This window comes from Uloborus diversus, chromosome 2 (assembly GCF_026930045.1).
Source record: "Uloborus diversus isolate 005 chromosome 2, Udiv.v.3.1, whole genome shotgun sequence".
In the NCBI taxonomy this organism is placed as follows: domain Eukaryota; kingdom Metazoa; phylum Arthropoda; class Arachnida; order Araneae; family Uloboridae; genus Uloborus; species Uloborus diversus.
Window position 1 is genome coordinate 118,875,694 of NC_072732.1, and position 27,304 is coordinate 118,902,997.

The following is a 27,304-nucleotide window of genomic DNA, read 5'->3' on the forward strand; positions in this document are numbered from 1 at the left end:
ACATTAAAAATGAAGTGAACGAAATAAACTCCCACAGATTTGAGGATTAACATTATTACCAAAGACTCATATCTCAAAGATCTAGCAGCGAAGTTGAAAATCACCAAAATCTTCTCAGAACAACAAAAGATGCATTAGTGTATTAACGTTATGTAAAAACTTCTTGGAATAAGTATCAAAATAAAAGAAAAATACTGATGTTTTAATTTTTGAAATGATTCTTCTTTAATAAATTTCCTTTATCAGTTCAAGACTTTATAAACACACTGTGTGTCTATACAATATAAAACTAGTATGGTAATATGATTAAAATGAAAAACCAACGTAAATAAAGCACTAATTTTAAAGAAAAATACAGCATATAGCTATTTCTAGACTTAGTTTTGAAATAGCTATATGCTGTATTTTCTTCAAAATTTGTGCTTTTTATTTACGTTGGTTTTTCATTTTAATCATATTGTACCACAAAGCTTATATGATAATTTTTTATTTATATTATGGTAATAACTGATAATCACTATATGGTGATAAACACAAAAAGTTTATGAAATGAAAGAGAATTTTCACTTTAAGATAAGGATGCTTCATTTCTTTATAAAAGAAAAGACTGAATAGCCACAAATGCATCAGTAATGCTGTAAAAATATTTTGGTTCTTATTCATCACAGAAATAAAAATATCTCTGAGTCCTTAATGCATTATTAACCATTCTCTTGAGACGTTTGTTTATGCCGCGACCTCCATAGGAGTTTGTAGGCAGTTCCATAATGAGTTTTAGCATTTTGGAGCGATAATCTTGCAGACTAGAAGACTTCTTTTATAATACAGTATCAAATAGTGTAAGAGACTTAGCTATAGTTTCATCCTGAAACACACAAAAATGTACATAATGAAAATAGTCAATTAAATGTCAATTCTATATTACTAATTAGTCAACTTTTATTAATAGGCTCAAGTTAAGGCTAATTTTAATATTATATAATTACAGTTAATTGATACACAATAAATATTCATGTCACTTAAATTCTGTTACACATGAATTATGCATAAATAAAGCGTCAAACAAAATAATTAAATTTTTTTTTGATGCTATGAGACAGGCTTCCCTTTACGCAGCAATGATCTGAAACTTAGAAGGTTTTTGAGTGCGATAAATGAACTTTCCTTTTTTTCACATTAAATACTATAAACTTATTTTCAATGAATTTTATTTTATGGCTTTCATAAAGTTGGTGAAACTGTAAATCACTAAAAAACTATTGAGTTTCTACAAAACATATTTATGGGAATTAAAGTAATCAGTTAACCAACGTTTTGAAGCACACAGAAGCTCATACTTTCTTTGCATTGAAAAAGGTGCTTCCTTGTAACACCGAAACACGTGTCTGCTGTAATTGGCATTTTTTATTCTTCAAAACGTTGGATAACTGATTATTTTAATTTTCAGCACAAAGGTACTTATTTGTTATATTATGGAAATGTTAAATTTAGTTTATTGCACTGTTTCTCATTTCACTAATAATATCAGAACATTAATTTGCATTGTTCCGACCCTGTAGATCATTTTGTATCTCTAAAAGATGATTCATTTCGCCTAAAAATATTAAAACCAATAAATACTCGCATACAGTGTTGCGTTATGCATATTTTAGGCATGGCTTAAAATATTTTCTGTAAGTAAGAGAGTTTAACTTTTTAATGAAATTTCTCTATTTTTATTTGAAAAGTTCAAAACTATTATAAAATACATTTTTAAAGAGTTAAATGTTTCTATTCTTTCTTGGATGAAACAACTTTAAATCAGTTGATGTCTTTCTTAAATTAAACCTTTTCCCTTTTTGAACTTGTAAGGAGGAACGGGACACTTTAGAAACTGTGTGACAATGAACATTTATTACTTAATTTTATCACGCCCCTCATGGACATTGGTCATTCATTGTGGCACTGAAATATTACGTTGCTTTAAATATTGCCAGATTCTTATTGAAATACTTTGCAGTATCTGCAAAAGTAGGAAACAACACTGCTGGAACGGAACTCTAATAACCGTTGGTAAAACGAATAGGATCGCTCCAGATTTCAAAGTATATTTGCAGAGGAACAAATACCATGAAACATTAAGTGGCACTACATTTCATGAAGTCAAACTCACATTAGTGGGTGTGTAGTGTGACAGGCATCCTCATGGTGCACCCTGGATAACGCTAAAACTGTCACTGCCTTCAACTTAAAAAACTAAACTTATACTTGGAAAATACTTTCTTCTCCCGATAGAATGTTTGCTTAGATTTAGTCTTGTAAATTAGGGATAAGTCGGTATTATATCTTAAAACGATTTATGGATAAGATTAAAATACTAATATAGTTCAATTCGTCCTCGCACAAAACAGAAATTATGCGTTTAGAAACAATGCCAGTTGTATGAAATCTGCATAAAATCGATATTAGTGACGAAAATTAACTGCTATCCTACGATATAAAACAAAAACATATAAGAAATGATTGAAGAAATAGCACGGAAGCACCATACAGGATACTGATTTCTAAACACGCAAAATTTTGAATGCGCTTGAAATAACACAGTGAATTTCAAAGAGCAATGAGAGTTTTTGTTTTATTTGAATGAGAGGGATCCAAAACTACAACAAAAACAACCAAAACTATTGATTAAGTGAGATTCAGTACTACCATGACTACTAACCGATGGTCACTAATCTACTTCGTTGCATACCAGCAGATTCGGGGTTCCAGACAGCTGCATCTTGCATATTCAATAGATTGTTTGAAACCTACACTTAGGGTTTCAAACGCTAACCTTGCATAGTACTCTTATTGTTAGAGACGTATCGAGTAGCACTTTGACCGAGTAGCCGAGTACCGAGTACTCTGCCTTTCATTACTTTACCGAGTACTCGGCCTTTCACTACTCGACCGAGTTACCAAGTACCAATTATGTTTTAAGAAGAACCACCGTCACACATGTGATGAATTTTGAACTTATTGGAATAGTAGTATAGACCTCCTTGTCCATATAATAGTTTTTAAATTAGTCCTGTTGAAATTTAACTACGCATTATTTAAAAAAAATTGCTTATGTCAAAAATTTTACAAAAAAATTATTTTTAAAATTAAAAATAAATAAATAAAAGGTATGATTAATCAAGTTGGAGTTAAAACAAATTATACCAATCTATTCCAGTTCTAGTCCGCCAAACATAAATAATTTTTAAAAGCAAATGAAACAAATGTGCAGGAACACTGCAGACACGTGTTTCTGCGTTACAAGGAACGTCTTTTTAAGTGCATAAAATGCGAGCTAAAGAATGTAAAGACGTTCGACAAAAAAATCCGATTTTTGTCGGATTCCTTTAAATCTACGAGCTCACATTTTGTGCATTGAAAAAGGAATTCCTTGTAACGCCAAAACACGTGTCTGCACTGTGCTTTTAACATTGTTCTATTTTCTTTTATTTTTTAAGCAAAGGTATTTTTATATTTCTTATAACTAATTTTTGTTTGTAGTAAGAATCCATTTTTAATATAAAAATTCCATATTTTCTATACTTACCTTTTTTTGCACAATTTTTAATATATAAGTTTTATTAACTTTGGGGACATTAAAATAAAGATTTATTTCATTGAAGCATTACAAACTTCATTATTCTTAAAATTTAAATTTGACTTGTAAATTTGAATTGTAAATGATTGCAGAATATTATATATATGCTTGCGCTACATTGACCGAGTATCTGATCAAAATTTGGCGGAGTACTGAGTACTCGGCAAATTGGTCGAGTAGTTACCGAGTACTCGGTACATCTCTACTTATTATAAACGGAAAAATCTGCACTAAGAAATTTTTAGATTTATCAAATTATTTGATTTATGTAAGTGCATGTTTAATAGCTCTAATTTCCTAAAGAAGTCATCATGGAAAAGATTCAACTTTTTTCAAGTTTGAATGCAAAAGAAAAACGGTTTACTAAAAATCGTACAGTTCGTACTGAAAATAAATTAAAAATTTTCAACGGTTGAGGTCTCTAAGCTTTTTCACACTTTTTTGTGTAATTTTTTCTATTTAGTTGCGAGAAAACCCCAAAATTAATTAAAATCCCGATGAAAAGTTTCTACAATATTTATAAATCACAGTTTGTTAATTTTGTGCTTCAAATAAATACTAATTATTACTATTTTCTCAGAAGTTAGAATTTCTTAAATTTGATTGTCGTCTCATTATATTTAAAATATTGTGTTTTCGTATTTCTTTTGATGACAATAATGCAGTGCGCTGAAATAGTTCAAACTAAGACTTCACGTGCAACACTCTTATCTGTAATGAAGGTATTAATATTCCAATAGTTTCTTTGAAAGGAGGGGACATCTAAGAGTGACAGGACTGTAAAGGAGTTGCATACCCTAATTTCCGGTCTGAAGTTTCACAAATATTCGATAGTAGGAAATTTAATCGATTCTTGAGACAGAAGCATATTTGAAGCTTATATAGTCGTCCTTAAAGCAAATATGTTAAAAGATATTTTTCTTCTCTGGAACAGGTTTAAACATTAAAGTTTGCAAGATCTATGTGTGTGGTTAAACGTATAGTTACATATAGTATGACCACTTGTGGTCTAAAATTGACCCACTGCGTGAAGTGTCTTTCAACAATTTTAACTCTTCACGCCTAATTTATAACGTTCTTTTTTAAGCTCATAAAGAATAGCGGAAATCTATTTTCTGTTGATTTTTAGAAAAAACAATGTAGGTTTTTGCTTTTAAGATAGTTACATAGTTTTAATTGCTGAGAGAAAACATTCTACACATGTAGTTTTGCAACCGTTGCCAATCTTAAGTAGCTAAATATGAATTATTATTACCGGACCAAATATCGCACTTGCAAAGGAAGCGATGTAATAACTGCATTTCTCTTATTGTCTTGTGCTAATAAAAAATGAAAAGAAATATCATTAAAAAATGTTTCAACTTGGTTGATTGAAGCGTTTTGTATGGAAAATTGAAGGATATAAGAGCGAGAAACTATAAGTGAATGTCGGAAAATTATTCAATAATAATGCAATTTAATTGTTCAAAAAAAAAAAAAAAAAAAAAAAAAAAAAAAAAAAAAACAAATAAATAAACAAATAAAATAAAATAAAAATAGTTGTTCTAATCAGCTTGAAAGCTTTTAGCAAATATCATCTTTGGAAGAAAAAAATCCTTTTGATATGTGAAAACTTTTAAAAGTAACTTAACAGATAAAAAAGTAAAATAACTAATGCTGCTTTGCTGATTAAAATGTTAGTACTTTATATATCATATAATTAAGAAGAAATATTTTGGAGATTTTATGTTTGTTTGGTTTAAGCGCTTTGATCAGAGAAATTGTTATTTCATAGAAACTTGCAATTAATTAGAAGCAAAACTGCTCTTAAAAACGAGCGCGATAAGAAAGCAAACTTCAACCGCATTTCTAAAAATTAATGATTAAAGATATCATTGTGCTCAAGGAAGTTTCAGCTTCAAATTTTGTGAAAGATATTCCTAAATATTCAAAAAGAGGACCGCTCTTTTACGTTTGAACCTTAAATCCCCTTCCTCTTTGACCTCAGAAATGCAACCAGTCGCAATCAAATTTTCCTAAAGAAGAGAACGAAGATATTCTTTGAAGTGTCAGCTATTTTAAGAAAACCTGATAAGATTGAGACGTGCTTCCAGGCGTTCAGCTTTTATAGAATGCTTCAGATTCGTTAGACAAAAAGAGTAAAATGCATCAGGGATCGCTTTGAGGAAGGATGAATTTCCAACAGCGTCAGCACTTTCCTACCCGCAGTAACATATGTTTTAAATAAAAGTGTATTATTGAAAAGCACGAGTCTATTAATTGCATTCCTCAAGTAAGAATTCGAATATTTTACGTTCTGAAAATATTAGCTGAGGCAAATAACACCTTTTAATTAGAGTCACCGTGTGGATTGCATGATTAAGTGCAATAGTTCTTAGAAACTATTCTAAGATAGTATGTTTCCTCTTTTTGATCTTTAAGGAATATATCAAATATGTTCCTTAATGAGGGCGAATGCTTTGTTAGAGGACGAGGTGTCATTAATCCGTAAAATGTTTGGTTTCGGCTCTTAAATATTTTTGACTATCGAAAAAGATTTAGGGTAACGGCATCACTCGCACACACGCTTACGACATCGCTCTCAGGTTAACTCAATTTTCTGAGCTTTTTAATGTATTTAGGATTTTGAAACTATTTTTCCCTCATGCAACTACATCTCATCTAACATTTAGCTGCTTCTGGATCCTCTGAAATGGTTAATTCTATATTTGTTTGCTCAATTTCGAAAAAAGGTCAGACCCTCAGTAACAGACACCGAAAAATCTGATGATACCCAGTAATAGATAGGAAGAGGAAAGGATGAGTATTGGACAAAATTTCCTTTTTCTCTTCAAAATGAGTTCGTTATTTTTAGAACTAAAGCCTTATTTAATTTAAATGAACATTAAACACCAGCTGACTTCGTGGTATCTGTCCGTAACCTTCCACCACTGCCTTAAAAATACCAACGGGCTCATAAAATTGACTCTGATAAGACACTAGATGGTTGCACCGTATTCATGGGCCACAGCAACACTAGTTTTACCCGCCTAAAATTATTTTTATTTAAATCCAAACTTATGACTGCCTGCTACTGGACCGTTGTCAGTTACTGGCATGAAGATCGCACGTTAAACTACTTAATGCAAATAACCGGATATACACTTACAAACTTAGGTGTTTCGTGTTTCACTTTATCCTTTTTTCATTCCTTTATCCACGCTTAGCTGTTGCTAGCAGCTGGTGTAGTTCTATTCCCGCTGTCGAAGGTAAAGCCATTTGTTTTCGTAGTGTGTAACGTATTATTTTAGCTCTCAACGCATAAAATATTTTGGCCTTATGTTTTAGGATCATGTACTATTCACTACAATATTTTTCAAACAGCTGTAGTCTTTTAAAAAATATTATTCCATTTAATTAGCAATTAACGTTTGAATAATATTTTTAAATTGAGAGCTAATGTTTATTTAGTGTTAGATTATATTGTAAACATGTCTCCATATAACATACAAATTAAATGAGAGCGCACACGTATCCTCTTGCAAATGAGATAACAATTAGATCCACTTAAGATTTCTGTGTTTAGTGTGATTTATGCTTTACTTACAATACGCTACGCATGTGTGTGCAATCGGTTTCTTATACAACTTTGTACATTGTGATAAATCAGAAAAATATTGGAACAGATTGATTAGTTTAGGGAGCAATAAGAATTTTTAAAAATATAAATTGGTTTTTAATTCCTGTTTTTGTTCAGCAACTTTTATAGTTTTTCTCATTTTTCGTATAACTCGAAACATACATGTTTAAGTCTTAGTATTTTTCTCGATGCAATAACTAACCCAGTAGGAAACATCAATTTTAGGGTATGAAAAAGTAGTTTTTCAGGTATAAGAAAATTAATTCTACGCCATAGACCTTAAAAACATGAAATATTCTGCCATTAAATCTCGGAATTTTTCACAGTATTAGAGCAATCTTTTCATTAAACTCGATGTTATTGAAACCTCGCAAATGATTTTTCAAACTGTTGAATGAGTGTGCTTAATATAATAAGGAGAACAATATTTTGGAAATTAACTGAACCAAAATCAGGGCAATGCTTTCCGTCAGGAGATAATAATTCACTCGAAGTAAACTGAAAAGCTCATTGTAGGGCAGTAGAGAAGTGAAAAAGAGATCAATAAGCTGAAAAACTGGTTTGCAAGTTTCATTTCTTGAAAAGTACATTTCTTCTTTTTTAATTCGTTAACATTTTTTGTATTAGTGATGAGCATAATTGAGTTCTATTAATCGAGTCACTCGATTATTCAAGATCATTAGATAACTTGATTATCATGAGTTCTCGATTGTCAAATCTCGAGTTCTCGATTATCAGATTGAGACTTCTCGATTACCGTACTTCGAGTTCTCGATTATCACGTCTCGAGTTCTCGATTATCACATCTCAAATTCTCGATTATTAATGTTTCTCGATTATCACATCTCAAATTCTCTCGATTATTGCATCTCGATTTCTCGATTATCACATCTCGATTTCTCGATTATCACTAAATCGAGAAATCAATCGCTCGAGATCTCGATCTCAAATGTCAATTGCTCCTGTTCTCGATTTCGAAAGATCTTGGTTGTAATCGCTCGAGATCTAGGTTTCAAAAGATTTCAGTTGCCTATCATTTGATGATAAAAAGTACTCGAGAACTCGGTATCAAACGTTCTCGATTATGCTCATCAATATTATTTATACTTTAGTTTATCAGTAAGATCTTAATTTGAATTTCGATTTGCTTCTTTTCTTATCTGTACGTATAAGTTTACTTAGTTACTTTATTTTTTTTTCAATTTGATGAAGACATTGTTAAATAGCTAAGGAGAGAAAAAAATAACTCACCATGAATTGTGTTCCCGTTTAGAAAAGTTACCGATTTATTTTCCATAAAAAAAGGAAAAACAGAAAATAAAAACCCTTTCTTGAAATTTTAAATAAATGTTTTCTAAGAATTGCATTTTTAATCATATCGTACAGCGATATTTTAAAATTTCACAGCACAGTGTGCATTAATGAATACCACTACACATCTAAAACTAAATAAGTCTAAAGCGCGAGAATAATGGAATTTGTAATGAAGCGGCACGGAAAGTCTTTGATAGTAAATATTGGCTTCTCGTTATATTTGTATCGTCTCAAAAAGACGCTCGAATCATTCTTGGACAAGTTCTCGAGTTTGCATTCAAACGATTTTAGACTCCAATGAATACGCAAACACAGGCGCTCTACTTATTTTCCAATTTATAGCATTTTATATTTCAACGAATATTTATATCAGAGCAAGTCTAAAAGCGATGTAGAGTATAGTTCGTAACACGAGTATATTGGTTATAGTGAACTCTGGCATTGAAGGGGGGGGGGAGGAAGGATGAAAACACCCCTAGAGCTATAGTTTTTAATATTAGTGCAAATTCTAATACAGTAGTTTATGCATATGAAATGTCAATTTTTAATAAAAAAAACCTCTTCAGAAGGCATTTTGGATCAGAAAACCCCCCCACCAGAAGGTATTTTTCATCAATCCCTCCCATCCAGATAGTATTTCTGGCTGCGCTAGTGAAGTGAACTCATATCTTCTGTTCCAAGGATTCACTATAACGAAATTTGACAGCATAAAATGAGCACAAAAAAGCTTACGTTTTGTATCAGTACGTAAAATATCTGAAGGAAATTTTAGCTTCACTATAAAACATAGCTTCAGAAGATATCTACTTTTATTGCAGAATTTGTATCTGGGACATTAGAAACTGGATTTGGCTATGTTTCTACATGCAGTTCAGAATATTAAGTCAAATCAATGATGTCCCTTAATTAAACAGTGATGAGTTCAACCAATCAGTTTTGATAAATGTCGTTTTTTGGATAAAATACAGTGAAATCTCATTGCAACGAACATCGAGAAACCGAAAATTTTGTTCGTTGTAACGAAAATTCGTTGTAACTGAAAAGTTCTTTCGTTGAAATGGATATATTTTCGAATGTATTACATATTTCTTTGGTTTTCGTTGTTCCGAGATTTCTCTGTAGTTTCTTTGGTCATAAATTGAAGTATGTGTAGTTGTAATTGATATTTTACATAAATATGTGACGTTGTTATTAAAAGGAATTCTTTGATAAATGGGGCAGTAAAAGTGACACAGGGCAGTTGTTTAAATTGGTTATTTTGTTACGCGATTCGTATCTGACTTATTCATCCGCGATCCAACAATACTATGAGCTTCTGAAGCAAGAAAAAAGAAATTGAACTTCTAAAGTTTTCATAATCATAACTTAAAAAATGAGAATATCCTTTTTTTGTACTGCAATGAAAACATGCATTTTAAGAATAATTGACTCTGCTTAAAGAACACAAAATTAAAAAAAAAATACATAAAAACTGAAATTAAATAAAAATAATAACTATTATAAACGACATTAAATGGAAAAAATATAATGAGGACTCATGACTATTTTAAAACCTATTAAATAGTTAATATTTTTTTAAACTAAAAATAAACAGCAGCTGGAAATGCGCTAATGTAATTTAGGTACAATTAATACTTCTTAATTGTATAACTGTTTATGAGCTTGTATCGTTTTAAAGTAATATTTTACACATTTTCTAGCACTTATAAGAAAGAAAATAGCACTTTCAATGTTCAAAAAAACAATAAGGTTTCTACTGCCATGAAGTTTCTTTAAAAAAGCTAAATGAACCGTGTACTAGTAATAATAATAGGACACTGAAATGCATTACAGTCACTATAGGAGGACATTTTAATTAGTTACACTCCCTAGGTTATTGAGAAATGATGTTTCACACAAATTCATAATAGAAATTTTGTAAATTTTGTGGAAGTGACTGTGGTGCCGGTAGTTAATTTGCGGCTCAGAAATAGTCAGGCAGCAAAAAAGTTTTGAGATACAACTCAAGAAAGTTGAAACTGAAGCAATTTATAAAATTCAGTTTTTTTAACATTAATTTTTTAATAGACACCAATAAAATGCAGTTTTGAAACTTTTTGTTACAATCAAATAGAGAGGTGCTCAGTTAAACCAAACCCAAATACTACATACAAAATTTAAATTTTCCATAGGATGCCGTGTTTTTTTTTTGGCTATACAAGATACGTACATACATACGAGACGAGAAAACTGGTCATAATTGAATAGGGGGTGGTAAAAATCGATTGTTTGTTTTTGTGTACGTCCGTACGTATATATGAACTTTCGGACGAGCGAAGAAAACTGTGCAACATTCATATAGGCATTATTCAAATGGAAATGTTGGCTGAAATTTGAGTTCAAAAAACTTTGTAATTGCAATAGTTCAACGATTTCGTCTACGGAGGAATTTTTTCAGAGATCTTAGGGTCAGTTTGGGCAGTTCAAGGGGTAAATCGGAAGATAAGTTTGGGCAATTAGCGCTTATGTATTTACAATGGGGTGCCATAGTAGAAAGTCAAAAGGTGGTTAAATCTTCAATATTTTTAATAAACTTTAACTATTACACTTCTTTCAACCACATTATTGCTGTGATAATCAATTATTTTTGTCATATTAAGCACCAAGAATCAAAGGTGTGTAAAGTCCAAATTAAAAAACTTGGAGATAATTCGTGCACACGGTAGTTGACATTGTTATCTGCTTTTTTTTTGTTGTTGTCCAGAAATGGTAATAATAGTAGATGGTATAACAGCTTTAGCAAGTGCTTTTATACACAATAAGATTTAAGAAAACTTTTCACACAATGAAAGCCTACCAATGGTTTGAACTTTCCATGCGTTTACTTGCCATACGTACATTGCGTTTATGGCACTGATTAATTGCAAAATCCCTTTCAATATTGCTGCTAACCCAGAAAAAAAATTGTAAGCAAATAAAAAAAAACGAATAACATTATTTTAATGCCAAAAACATGTACGCAAAAAAAAAAAAATAATAATAATAATTTATAGAAAAAGTACATTAGATTATCTGAGATGTTGTTTAATGCGAAATGTGATATTTCAATCAGTTCTAGTTCAGTTGCTTTTTAAAATATTCAACTTAAAAAAAAAAAAAAGCTACAGATCGTGGACAAAGGATATAAGAACAAAAATAAGTACAATACTCTTTCATTTTTAAAATGTTTTATTAAAATATGTATTTTAAATAAATAGTAAATATTTTGGTGTTCTTACAGAGTCTATATTTCCATGCTTACAGAAAATTTGAATAGTTTTCTTTTTTTTTCGATTCTAATTTACCCTAAGAGCATTTTTTGGAAACATCAATTTAAAAATAATACTACTAATAATAATTTTAAAGAAAAACTAACATTGAATGTAAATAAAACTTTAAGCTTGAGTAATTTCAAAACAATTTTTGCACATTGTTTTTGGTTCTTAAAGTTAATACAAAAAAAAAAAAATATATTTATAAACATGTAAGAAAGGGCCTAAAAAGTTATTGTCGAAAAATAAGTAACCTTCATATAAATCAATGTTTAAGCAAAATTAAGCATGGACGTCATTTTTTTTACTAAAAAAGCAATGGTTCTTTCTTATTTTTGAGCATAAAAAAGAGGGTAAATCAATTTTCATAACTCTTGAAATGGCTTCAAAATTTTGATGTATGAAATTAATTGAATTTCTGCCCGCAATAATATGCTTTCAAAGCAAGATCAATTCCTTGACTATAATGATTAGAGGAAATGTTTAGGATTCAAGGATATATTAAGATCAATTCTTTACTTCATGTTTATGTGATGCCTTCTGTTCATCTAAAACAAATGTCTCAAGTGACCATTGACCTCCTGCGATCACTTAAAATTCCTGGAAAGTGTCATTCCTTTTTAATCTGTACATTCTTTCCTTCCCTAGGGTAAATTGGGAGAGTTCTCGAAAATTTGAACAATAGCGCACGCAAGCACAGGGAAAGAATGGAACAGTTCCTTCTGAATATACAGTAGATGTTTTTTGTTTTGGAAGTTCAGATGTGGTTTGGAAACTGATAATATTCAACCAATGTAATGACCACAAAAAACAATATTTTCGACAAAAAATCAATACCCGGACTAAACACAGAAATGCCTAAAGCACACGGACATCGAAGAAAAACGTCAAGCAACTGCGAAGCGAGGCACATACCACGTCACTTTTCGGAGAGTCACATGACTCCCCGTTTCAGCGGAAAACGAAACTAATCTATTTTTAGTTGTAAATAACTTTTAAAATATCGCTCTGAGATGAGACAAATGTTTTCTGTCGTTTTTAGGTGAATCGGATTGTATTAAAATTAAAAACAAAAAAATGCTGTTGTTCATTAAGGCCCTTCAACAAGCCACTGACAGATTAATATCTTTAATCGGCATAACTCAGGGTGCAGTTTTTCAGTAATAATATACGTCGCGACGAAGGCCACTACCTATTAATAAACTATCACCAGAATATATTAATTACTAACTGGAGCATATTAAGTACACTTACAAGTTATTGTTGCGTTTTTTACGCTGTAGCAGAGGTTCTAAAATTTTTTCTACTCGCGGCACCCTTTGATGAATTAGAATTTTTTCACGGCACCCTAGTTTATCTCCAGAATTTGAGTTAAGTGCGTAAGTGTGGCAAAGTAGGCTACCCAAAGGTTCAAAATCTAACATCAATCCAGCTTTTGCATATTCACCAGATGGCCCAAAAAAACTAACCTCATTCTACAAACTAATCTAACGTATACAGGGTCTTCCGTTTTAACCTGCAAGACCTCTATTTTTGCAACCGTTTTTCCTAGATGCATACTTTCAAATGCAAAAATGTTCAAAATCAGATGCAGAGTAAATATATTGAAAATTTGAAGCAAAAGTGAGTCAAAAAATACGAAATGTAAGTTTTCATGCGAGCCCTATGTCCCCTAATTTATATTTAGGGAAATTTTCTCCATTAATAAATATGACTAACACAAAAAAATTTGACAACTGTGCGACCAAATTTCAAGGAGATATAAGAGTTTAAAGTTTTAAGAGACCATACAGAAGATGAGATCGGAATTCATCACCCGTTCACAAGAATGCCAGGTTGTTGAAGTAAAACAAAAACAAAGCATTTATATTTTTCATTGCTATTCAAAAATGAATGCAAATGTTATGTAACAATGCGTAAATACACTCTACAAAACCTCAGAAAATTTGAAAAACCACACACTATGCACACATATACTTTTAAACCCTTGTTAACTGCTTTATTTCCCCCCAAAAGGTGTTATTGACGGCAAGTGTAAAGTGGTGTAAGTCACAAAACGCTGCGTTTCATATCTCGGTGAACAGTGGCCGTACTAATGTCAAACTTTTTGTGTTGGAATTACGTTTCAATAGAGATTATTTCTCTAAGCATAAGTTCGGGTACCTAAGGCACGTATAAAAAGTTAAATTTGTATTTTTTGACTCATTTTTATTTATTTATTTTTTTTTTTTTCAAATTTTCTATTTCTTAACTTTGCATCTGATTTTGATTTTTTCAATTGGAAGTATGCATCTAGGACTAACGGTTGCGAAAATAAAGGTCTTGCAGGTTAAACCAGAACACCCTGCAAGGGGTATATTAGTATTCATTTTATCAATTGTACATTGATAAAATGAATACTTCGCGGCACCCCTACCCTCTTTCTACGGCACCCAGTTTGAGAACCCCTGCCTTATAGATAAAAACCATATCTATACATATGCACAATTTTTTTCATATCTTTTTTCCAAAAATACATTTTAATCTGAAGGGAAAAAAAAGCTAAATGATTATTTCTTTCGACGAGCGATTTGTTTTTTTTTCCCCTACAGAAAAAATAATAGCTTCTTCTTTTTTAGCCGAGTGAAAAGTTAATTAATTTAAAGTTAGTCAAACGCAAAAGACTACTGAACTGTAATATTGAATTTTCGAAAATAAGAAAAAATTCTGATACACTATCTATAATTATCAAATGCGTTTTGATTTCTCAATAAATATGTTAAGTGAGCCAATAACAGTAATCAAAAGAACTAAAACAAGTTAGAATATGAAAAATTCTTCGATTTGCGAGTGAAAAAGCATTTAACAAAGGTCTGAGCGAAGATTTATCTTTTCAATTTAAAAATGAAGTTTTAACTTATACTTCCCGCTCGCGTAAAGCAGACCAAAAACTGCTCAAGTGATTGCAATAACTGAAGTCAGTTTAATGAAAAAGTTTTTTTTTTACGAAGAACAATGACAAAAACAAATTAGTTAGTTTCAGTTTAAAACAATATACGATTTCTACGAATGATAAAACTTGGCCCAAATTTGCTTTTCGCCTGAAAAAAACCCAATCTAGTTTCGAACATTTTTCCAAACAACAAATAGAACTCAGAGATTAGGTCTTAAAAGCTGGAACTTTAATGAACAGATTAAACTACTTTATTTTTCGAAACCATCTACGCGTGTGTCACATATTTCTTCCAAAAAATCTTCAGAAACTTTCGCTATATTGAAACCTCAAAATATGTTTCGTATCAAAAAATATAAATTTTACGTGCAAATAATATAACGTTACTGGTATTATATATTTTATTATGTCTAATGACAGGAATCCATTACGGCATTTTTATATTGGTATCCTCTAATATCACTACGCGCAATCAATATCAGTGTATTTTTTTATGTGTACTTAATTAGTTTATTGCTTCATGAATTTCGATTTTAGTTTTATAGGTTTTATTTTTTTTCTTAAACGTTTTTACACTCGACGTTTTGATTAATAAAAAACAGTTTTTGCCATATGAGGCAGTTAAAAGCAAAGGGATGTAAGTGCCAAAATTAAAAACTTGGCAATAACCAGTACAAATGTAGGTGAACCTCTCCTCTGTCTTAGGGCAAGAGAGAGTACTAGTAGTCCTGGGAGGATCTGCTATACAGCATGATTTAGAAAGTCTTTAATGAAAGCCTACCTAACCAACTTTAAACGCTTTTTACTCAAAATTTGAAAATGTCCACTTACACCAATTTGCTTCTCACTGCCTTATATGGTTAATATTTTAATGCATTAAAAATCTTTAGAAGTAAAATGGAGCTGTATTAAATGGAAGACATAAACAGCCTGAAAAAAGACAACTTTAATACATTTGTAAAGCATATCGAATTTTTCAACTTAATAAAATAAAGGAAATTGACTCTTACCGATTCTTGAAAAGAAAAAAAAAGTTCTTTATATATATATATATAATATTAGGGTGGTCCTTATTTTTGAAGTTGCAGATATTTTAAGCGACGCCCCCTCAATTTGTTCCATTGTACAAATAAATGATCCTTGCAAAATTTAAAGTCAATCCATAAATATTAATACATGCCCATAGGGCCCCCTTTTTTGAGTTTAGAAGAAAAAAAAAACTACTGGATTTTCTCATTTTTATGTAAAAATATTCTAACGTTTTATATTTAAAGTAATTTTGAACCTCAATAGGTGCTACTACTTCCAGACCGACCGTTCTCTCACTTTCATTCTGTAAAATTTAACATGTTACAGAGAATAAAATGTACACCAATGGCCTTGAGTCAAGCGTACCACTCTTCTGCGCTTCCCATCAAATTGGTCACAAGGGATTCTTTAGGCCATTAATGAACGATCTTTGACAACAACAAATTGCCTCCTCCAGGCTTTGGGGGTGTTGATTTACAAAATTTCCTGTGTATGTAACAGGTGTGGCAAATAGAGTCGCAAGGTTTCAATGCTATAAATATAAGTAATTGCAATTATATTTTAATTCGCTGTTCTTTAGTTATAAACATACCTAAATTCTTATGCAATTATTAATTTTTAAAATTTTAATTTCGAAAAATCCTAGATTACTCCTAACGTAAAAATATACTGTATTTTCCATAGCTAAAATATAAATTAAAAAAAAATCCAGATCGGAACAATGTAGAAATCTATACTTTAAATTAATTTTCTTCTATCTCAGTACATAGTCTTTTATTATCATCAAATTCTTGCGATTCACAAGATTTAGAAATCGAAATGGGTATCTATCCCAACCTGTTGAACTTTTGTTTTCTTCAAATGGTCTACCACAATGCAAAAAAGCTTGACATCTATTGATATCTGCTAATCTTTCATCACTGTTAGACAAATGCCATATTAGGGATAAAGATGTTGTTCATTTATTTGCAGCCTATGTAGATGCAGTAAATTTAAATCCAAATGACCTAGTGATCAATCGTACATTCCTTAAGAGAGCAAAAGAAAATCTTCGAGAGGTAAAATTAAATTTCATGAATTTAAATTTAGATTTTATAGTAATTCACTGGGATGCAAAGCTACATCCAGATGTAACTGGAAAAAGAACGCCGACCGGATTACCGTGATAGCTTTAGGTCCTAATATTGAACAGCTACTCGGAATTCCTTAGATATACAGCTGAAGAAATCTTCAGCTGTATATGATATCTTAGATGATAGCTCTTTATTGCTTACTATTCTAGCTGTAATGTTTGATACAACGGCTTGCAATTCCAACCGTATAAATTGTGCGTGCAATGTTTTAGAGCAAAAACGGAACGGTGATACATTGCATTTGGATTGCCATCATCATGCACTTGAAATCGTACTGCAGAGTGTGTCCTTAAAGATGTTCTTGCCTTTCTTAGTTCTAGATCAGATATTCAATTATTTAAGTGCTTCAAAATTTTGGAGAAAGATCTCCATCATTTAGAACTTATAACATTTCAATCAAGTACACATATCACTTAAATTCTAAAAGACGAAGTTGATGACATATTATTTTTCGTAAAAAGTGGAATTGAGAAAGATTACAGAGAATTCTCATAACTTGTAATAGTATTTCCTGGTGAATTTCCTCCTACAGGGATATGTTTTTGGCAACCTGGAGCTTATCTCTGAGCCACATGGGTAACAAAAGGAATTTTTGTTTGAAAATTTTTACAATTAGGAAACAATTTAAACTGACCTTACATGAAAAGAAAGCCCTTCAATGCTGTTTTACAAAGCTGTTTTACAATTAAATGCTGTATTAAGATATGGTTTCTCACAGCAACTCAATTGAGGCTCCTTTGAATAATATAATAAGTCTGAAAAACTAGCAGCGTACAAAATGACGACAAACATGCAGCAGAAGCAGAGATTATAAAATTCATAAATCACTTATGGTATTTAGGGGACAAACTAGTAGCTTTTTCCGTATTGGTTGAAGGAATTAACTTTGAAGGTAGGAAAAGACTAGTCCAAAAAATACTTGTGATAAGGAAGACGTGTTTGATGACTGTTTAACAAATTTCAGATAACAATAGATTATTTGGAATACTTTCTTAGTAAAGATCTTCATCTTTATGGAATCAATTACAAAACAATATAGCTGTTTCATAAGTTACCAACACCAAAAGATTTTTTCCTATTTGATCCTGATTCAGGGCAAAATGAAGAAAGCTATTTGAAGGGAAGTGCTATCGTTAAAATGCTGAACGTTGTGAATGCTACAACTGAAAGAGGAGCACAATTAATCGAAGAATTTCACAACTAATTTATCAAATATGAGTCACAAAGCAATTTATTTTACAGACTGTCCAAGACTATCGGAAAAAATACACACTATCTAGATACATTGAGAAAAGCGTACGATTAAGGAAAGTTTCTAAAGCATTATTTCATTCTTATTCAACATAAAATCTTTAGATGATATAAAGTAATTATAAAGATTAATTTTAGTGCTACCTCAATGTAAAAATATTTTCCAAACCTACGAGAAACGATGTACTGGGTCTGAAGTAAAAACTCGGAAGATTTGTGGGAAAACTATCAAATGTGTTAAAGTTCAACGGCCTAGGGGCACGTGTTATTATTGACCGATCGAGTTCAAATTTTGCACACATTGCTTTTTATTATAGTGTCACAAAACTAGGGGGCGTCACTTGTTGAATTCCGAAAAAAAAATTTTCCCATATAAATATGGACCACCCTACTATATATATATATATATATATATATATATATATATATATATATATATATATATATATATATATATATATATATATATATATATATATATATATATATATATATATATATATTTATTTATTTATTTATTTATTTAATTCCAATACCTTTATAAGAGAAATGCAACTGTAACTTGAATATTAAGATCATACTTTGGAATACACCGTGAAACCACTCCGAACGACCACTTTTTTGCGGCACGGATTTTTTTAGCCCATAGACTTAATGTTAAAATCACCCCTAGCAATGGCCCCTTAACCCTACTGAACGGTCGCTAAGTGGATGCGTCCATTCCATTTTTTAGGAAAATCTATTCACTTTCTGCTTCTAATCTGCAGCTTTTTAGTTGAAAGATGAGAATTCTTCTTGGCCTTTAACGAATTCCGATAATTTTGGACTAAAAATGTCACTCATGTTTATTTTATTAGTTCGTCAGTGTGTACCTGTAATCTGGGTGGCATAAAACACTGTCGGAGATCATTTTATGAGTCTGGAACTACGTATTGAAATTCCGAGCAATATGAACGCGGAAAATCGGCGTATGGTACGATTTCGAATTCTTTCCAGCACGAAACAGCAGTGGAGAGCTTTGATAGTTACATTGCCAACTGAGAGAAACGTCTTCCGGTTAACGAGTCTGCGAAAATAAGCGTTTTTCAATCAAATCTAAGATTAAATTGGGTTTGGTTTAAATTAACTAATCAGTTTGCTGTGTGTAACTAACGTCTATTGAGCAAGTACATTTTCATACCCTTCGGGCACTAATTCGTCCTCTGACAATCCATTTGCGTTTTGTAATCATGAGCAAACTAAACTTTCAACTTAAGTGATTTCGGGGATAACAAATAAAGTCATCGGAAATTCAGATGCAATGACCCATAAATTCGTTTGAGCAATTTATTTATCATTTTTGAATTAAAAAACATTTCGAATTGCACTAAGCAGCATTTTGAATTCGAATTTTAAAATAATTGTTGGAGAAGATTAAAACTTCGCAAGTCACATTGTATCCTTTCTTCGAAAACTGTAAACAATAGTTAAATAATATACTATTTCCTTTTAGAACGGTCTCAAACTTCATTCTGTGTATTAGACTTGCTTACATTGTGTGTTGTGTTATATTGTAACTGAAACGAAAACCCTTCGAAGCGGTCAGCCCCTCTCAACAGTCGAAATTTCGCGGAATGGAGGGGTGGCCGCTCAGAGAGGTTTCACTACAATTTTATTAGCTAAATTGTGGGTTAACTATAGTGTTCTTTTCAAAGTGGAATACAAAATTTTAAATTTATATAGTAATGTTGCATAGTGTTGGTTTGTTTAGTTATATGCAATCAAGATAGCCATGAGAAATAGATTAAACTCGACATCTATAATTAGCGAAAACTAGACAGCAAATCTTTTACTCCCTTTCGCGTCAAAAGAGAAGTAATTACTAAATGATGATAATTAAGCTGACTTTCGAAAAATGACTAGCCTGTGAAAGTGTAGGGTTAAATTAGAGGCTGAATTTTCACTAACGATATTTTTGCCAATTTTCATAATGCAACAAATTACATTCGCTCTCATTTTTCACACTTAGGACCGAATGGCCAATTAAAAAACTAATTGCTGCACAATAGCTATTACGATGTGAATGCAAGGGACATTTATTATGTTACTGACTAAAAATAATTTAAGAATAATTGTGCGAATTAGTTGGCATAATATGTAGTTACCTCTAGTTGATAACAGTGAAAAAAATCTGTCTTGTCCAACTAAGTGACTTATTAGGCTCTTATTATGTTTTGCCATGACTCAAATTAATTTAAGGTAACTGTTTTACGCTGATAAAGTGCTCGTTTTGTTCATTTAATCAGCTGGATGAGCGTAATAACTTAACCAATGACTAATACAGGAATTCTGATTAGAAACTTATCTGTATGTTCAATAGTTTTATTACTTTTTTATCAATACAAAATAAAAGTAAAAATCTCAGTAAGAGAACGAAGATGCTACATGAACTATTCAGTAGAATTTTCATACCCTTATTCGCAATATCATGACTGTTTAAAAAAAAAATATGCTTAAGGATGTACTTGCAATTGCATTTAGAAAGTCCAAATAATTTGAAATAAATGTGTTAGGTTCTGAATTACTTACTTTTGAACAAATTTCCATGAACTCATCAATTGTAACTACTCCATCTTTGTTAATATCCATTTTCTGAAATAAAAAATTAATTTCGTTAAAGAATTATCATTATACAAGTACATTATGCAGCAGCTGTGACAATTTTTATACTTTGAATAAGTGGTACTGAAGAACTATTATTTTGTAAAATACTTAACAAAGCTTATTAATTACTGTGAATTTAAGTTTTGAAGTCATAGCTTTAAACCTTGACTCATATTCGCAACAAGTTTTTAATGCAGGGATTGAAATATTCATAGCAAAAATAATAACCTAGCCATTTATAGCCATATCTAAAATCAAAACTTTCTCTAAAATGCATTAACTTCAATTTCAAGTTTTCTATTTTTATCATATATACAAAATTCAGTAAATAATAAAGTTTAAAATTTTGATTTTATTCAACTAATGCTTAAAAATATTTGAACTGTAAGTCAATTTTAATGTCATACGTTCACATAATGTTAATTATGTTTCCTAAGTGAATGCATACTTACTTTGAACTCGGTATATGAACAGTAGATATATATTTTTAAATTATTTGGAAAGTTTAAATTTGCTAAACTATGAAACATTTACTTTAATGAGAATGGATTTGTTTCCGTTTATAAAACAATTATTTGTTTTTTTTTTGTTATTGAACGTATCTTTTACTAAAGAATTGTTTTAAACAATGAAGTTAATCATATTAAATAACATCGTGATCTTAATTGAACAATATCGTGACATTAATAATTAGTGATAGCTGCTCTTAAAACATCAACAATTTGTGCACTAGGAAATCGGACATTTTAATTATTTCTGCCCATCAAATTTTTCTCTAGAGCAAAGAAAAACTAAACAATTAACGAAACAGTCAACGACCTCAGCAATTTTAACCTGCTTTTTTCTAATGTGCATTGTTTTAAAACATTTTTAACGTCGTCACGTTCTTGTTATATGAAATTCATGTCACGAAAGGAAGTAGTGAGACTATTTATGGTTTATTATTCAAAAGTTGAAGCATAAAACACCTATTAAGAACGTATCATACTTTTCTAATGGCTAGTTTTACGTATGTCAGGACTTAAAATATAAAAAGTCAAGTCGAAAATCGTTGATAGCTGAAATATGCACACCAAGGTTCGAAAATATCATGATGTTTTTGAAAATATCGAAAAGATCTGATATTTTGATGTACATCGGATATTTTGATATCCATCCGATATTTTTAATCAGCACAAACTAAAGTCTTCAAACTAGTAAATGCATCCTCAAGGTCACTCTTTATTTTCTATTTTACTCACTTTTCTTCTGTTAGCTATTTTTAACCGACTTCAAAAAATGAGGTTATTATTTTGTATAGCGGCTTTTTATGTATGTTTTCAAAATATTCCAACACTACTGGACCGATTTGAATTTTTTTTTGTTTGGAAGGGTATACTTCCCAGATGGTCCCATTGTAATTTGGTCTGGATCTGATAAGGGGTCTCGGAGAAATCCAAGAAACTTTAAATTTCATACGTCACGGTCACATGGTTTTGCTGTGATCGGTGTATTTTCACACCTAAGGTTTTGGCTATCTCTTGAACGATATTTAATTCTCGCGGCACATGAATGATTAATTCTCGCAACGCTGCGCCGCCTGTTTATTTTTTATTATAGGTGTTAGTAATGTATTTATTACTGCGTAGCAAAGCAGTAAATTAAATATATTTTGCTACTTTAATAGTTTAATCAATTACCTTAATATTTTATTTACTAATAAAAAACTTTATTTAGGCACTAAAATATAAAGATTTTTATTTAATATTCTAGTTTTTAAATATATGTAGTGTTCAATTGAGGGGGGATTGAATACAGAACCCCCCTCCCCACGATTTAATTTATATTCTTTAATAATATACATTATAACTGTGTATGATTTCTGAAGTTTGACCAATATTTTACATTTACTATTTCACGATGCGGCCAGTTCAGTTTGAAATTAGGGTTATATTAATTAGCAGGCTTTAAAAAAAGGAGGAGGTTCTGAACTCGTCGGATTTGTTTTTCCTTTGTACAATGTTCTATAAAAACTCGAAGACACCTGTACCCAGGGGAGTGCATAGGGAGGGGGGAGGTACACCTGTTGGCTCGAGCCCGAGCATGAAGGGGGCCCAATACTTTTATAACTAAGGGTGAATTATTGGGGTAAACAATATGGAGAGGGAACCCGGAAAAGTCATTTGTGATGGGCTCCAAAATTTCTGTGCACGCCCCTGTCTGTACAGATAAGGAAAATTCTTTTTTTGTTTTAAACTGTATACTTCCTCGGTGGTCTAATGGTAATCAAGTTCAGGTTTGATGAAATTGAGGGAACTCTTCAAATATCATACTCACATTTCAATCGATTTGTACTTCATTAATTTTGTATATCGTCTCACTTAGTGAATCGGTTTTTATGCTTTTTTTGTTTAGTGGTGGTTTTGTATAGCGGTGGTCTAACTTAGGTTCCAAATCTTTGATTTACCCTTTTTGTTCTTTAGGGAAAAGTTAAGGGTAAAACAATAAATTTCATGCAATTTCCCTCACAAACGATTACATGTAAAACCCGTTGATAAGCAAAGGCCATAAAACAAAGGTATATACTTTCTTTACTTATAGTTAAAGAAAGTACTAAAAAATATATTATTAAGAGTAATGATAATGAAAATTTTGAATTAAGGATTCTCTGAAGCAAACATAAAATTCATTCTAGTGGAATTTTTAATCTTCATCTATAGTGGGGCCACGTGAATAAGCATGCGACTTTTATCACGTGTCACATGACACGTATTGCGAAACATAAATTACAATTTACAATATTACGATTCTAAAATTTACAATTTTACAAATTTAAACTTAAAGCGATTTCGTTTTTTTTTTTTTTTCTTTCTTAGTGACTCGTGCATTTGCTTTCGGAAAACATACTTTGATAAAGTCAAACTGATTATGAATATAATTTTTTTTGTAAATAGTTGCGCATTTGTAAAAGCGTTTCTTTAGCCTTCGGAAGTTACCGAGGCGTTGTTCTTCTATTTCTTTCTCTATTTTGCTCATCTTAGCTGTTTTCAGACTCCTGTGTTAGACGCTTTCTCACTCGTGATGCACGTAAGGAGTGTGCTACGTACTCTACCCTACGTACTTTTACACCACTAAAAAGTAAAAAATAAATTATTTTCAAATAAAAAAAGAACCGATTTCAAAAAACAAAGAATAACAAAAAAGTAAAAAAACAATTGGTCATAGTTACATACGATTTCCTATCCAAACGTATAAATCAAATTTATTTTACCATTCCCGTACAAAAATCAACTAAACTAAACACCGAATTATAAAATAAACACTGATTTAAATTACTATACGATGAATTATTTTTAATACCTAACTAATTATATACGATCTCTTAATTTTTAATAACCTTTTGAAATCGGGGCCTCCTATAAACTACTACCTAACGTTTAGGTAGTAGGTTTAGTTTTAAAGACTAATTTCGCGTATAGTTAAATTAGTGTTTAATTCAGGATTCGGTGGGTTGTCAGTTACGTTATGTAGTTGTTTATAGGAGGCCCCGACTTCAAAAGGTCATTAGAAATTAAGAGATCGTATATAATTAGTTAGGTATTTAAAAAAATTCATCGTATAGTTATTTAAATCAGTGTTTATTTTATAATTCGGTGTTTAGTTTAGTTGATTTTTGTACAAGAATTGTAAAATAAATTTTATTTCTATGTTTGGGTAGGAAATAGAATAAGTGTAATCCGTTATTTTTTGGTTTTTAGTTCCTGGGTATTTTCTGAAGGCGATTTTTTTGAATTTGAAAGTAATTACACAGTTGTATGATTCAGAAATAAAAAATACGCATTAGTCGGCGCACAGTCATAAGATATTTTCTTTTTTTCTGACCAATGTTTAATATTTGACTTGAAACTTTTAATATGAGTTAAAATTGTTACATTATTAATAAAATTATGAATATAAAATAAAAAAGGAATAATAATTACTTCGTTATATTGATGACTTAATAATACATCATAAAAATATAGTACATATTTGTGGGTTTTTTTAAAATAATGAACAATATTACTATGATTAATATAAAAAATAAGTATTAAAAACATCGAAATATTATGATAGTTTCAAAATAAATATCTGATATATATCGTGATAGATATCACGATGTACATCGGCGAATCCTGGCAACTGGGGTAATAACCAAAGAGGGTCAACGAATATGAGAAATGTAATTGAATTTGTAACAAATTTCAGTTCCGTGAAAAATAAAAGATACTAAAACTTGTTTTTACTTTCTTCTATATCTAATATATAGAAGAAAGTATTGGATTCGTGCAAATTTTCGAATTTCGAATTTTGACGGATTCGAACGTTTTGAGGTGTGCCGAGTCCATTTCGACCATTTTTGGAAAATGTCTGTCTGTCTGTGTGTGTGTATGTGTGTCACGTCTGTGTGTGACCAGTTTTTTTGTGGCCGCTCTACAACAAAAACTACCGCATGAAATCGAACGAAATTTAGTACACATATGTGCCCCTATGTGAACTTGTGCCCATTAGTTTTTGGCGCGAATTCCTCCAAGGGGGGTGGAGCAATGGGACGTTTTTCGAGTTACGCGTGCTTGCTATTCCTCAAGAAATAACTAGCGGAATCAAACAAAATTTGGTCCATATATTGGTATTAACAGGAACAGCTGCTGATTCAATTTTGGTGTCAATAACTCAAACGGGGGTTGAGCTATAGAACGTTTTTTGTCGTCAATTGTGACTGCTGTATCTCAAGAAATAATGAACGGAATGAAAGAAAAATTTATCGGCTAGTAGCCCTTAGTGGGTATAAGAACTGATTTTATTTTTGTGTCAACAGCTAAAAAGGGGGTAGCGCAATCACCCGTTCTTTTTTTCCATTTTGAGTGCCCTATCTCAAGAAGTAATGCTACGTTCTGGTTGAAATTTGGAATATATGTGAATCCATATGTAAACAGGCTTTGGTTCAATTTTGACGCCGATCGCTCCAAGTGGTGTTGATTTTTTTTTTTTTTTTTTTGCGAATAAAAATATTTTTATTAATGCAACAATAAGAAAGATAAATCGTAATAGATTGTTGTCTGCGTATTTCTCGTGATTTTAATTGAATGGAAATAATAGGAAATATTTTTTTTTTTTTTTTTTTTTATTTCCAATGGCTGGCAGGAAGAAAAGGTTACAAAGAACAAAATAGCAAAAACAAACACAATACACAGAACAAGGAAAAATACAGAAACAATAGGGTGAAAATTTAGCTGCCGATACGCTCTCTTGCTTCCCAATAACGGTCACACAGGCTACGTCTGGAAAGCTGGGTGCAAGTGTGCAGGTGACGAATGTCCATTTCTTCGTTTGAATTGCAAAGGGGACAATTGGGACTCTTCACAATCCTTAAGCGGTAAAGATGTTTTGGTAAACAGTCATGGCCAGTTAAAAGTCGAAACAAAGCCACTGACTCTGCTCTTGGTGCTGAAGGGACAAAATCACGGTTTATAAACCAAGCTTTGTGGTTGCTTCTAGCTTTTAGGTCTTGCCAAAAAAAAACTCTTGATTTTTTCCTCATATATAACTTTATTGCATTGAATGAGACTGGCTCATTTGGTAGTTGAATAATAGCAGACCCCCTCTTGGCCAGAGCATCAGCAAGCTCATTTCCTCTAATCCCACAGTGTGCAGGGATCCACTGCAACACCACTTTTATATTCTGCTGCACCAGATCGTTAAATAATAGGAAATATTATCTCAATGATTTAAAATTTTTAACTGTTGCCATCTTATGTTTGTTAACAAATAAAATATTTGTAATTAATTCAAGCAAGGCTTTTAAAATAACTTTCAATTTTCGCTCTTTGCTTTGCTTTTGCAATAATTCAGACATTGGGATGGTCGTCAAGTTTTTGCATGTGTAATTTTGTTTTTGTTGGGAATATTGCTTCCTCGTCAAGCATGGGGAGGGATCAGAAAAAAAAAAAAAAAAGAAAAATATAGAAGAAAGTTTCGTGATGGCCACAACATACTAGTTTTTTTTCTTATTAGGAAGAAATTCATTTTAACTGCAGGTAATGCTGAGTGAAAACAGAGGAATGCATTTCAATTTCAGCTTAAACGTTAATTACATTTTCGCCAATCTATGCTTAACAAAAATTACAAAGCCTTGAGTAATTTACAAGGACTTTACTGGGAAGGAGATTTACTTATATATTTCATACAGAAACATTTCTTCTAAGGTAAACAATTCTTGAAGGGTTATGAAAGCTAAAAATATATGCTGCGAACAAAAGAAAACATACGTACTGTGCAGAAAATTAATGTGAGTCGAATACATAATTCTTATTCATATTTCTTTTCGAACAACGAAGAGGAGCAAAAGAAAGGAAACAGTCACTCTAATAAATTCACCATGTTGTAAACATAATAATGGTTGGAGAAAAAGACATTGTATTATGTTTAAGTTTTTTCCACGGAAATCTTAGGAATATT

The 27,304-nt window shown here is 31.1% G+C and overlaps 1 protein-coding gene across 1 annotated transcript in view; it reads right to left on the reverse strand.

The window, feature by feature from the left end:
• Nucleotides 1–731: 731 nt before the first annotated feature.
• Nucleotides 732–27,304, reverse strand: part of LOC129217282 (Kv channel-interacting protein 4-like) — a 106,657-nt gene continuing 80,084 nt past the window's right edge. The window contains exons 5-6 of the mRNA XM_054851555.1: nucleotides 20,756–20,818; nucleotides 732–865 (exon numbers count right to left, since the gene is read on the reverse strand). Coding sequence (XP_054707530.1) covers nucleotides 818–865; nucleotides 20,756–20,818 — 111 coding nt within the window. The 3' untranslated portion in view covers nucleotides 732–817. The remainder of the gene's footprint in view (nucleotides 866–20,755; nucleotides 20,819–27,304) is intronic.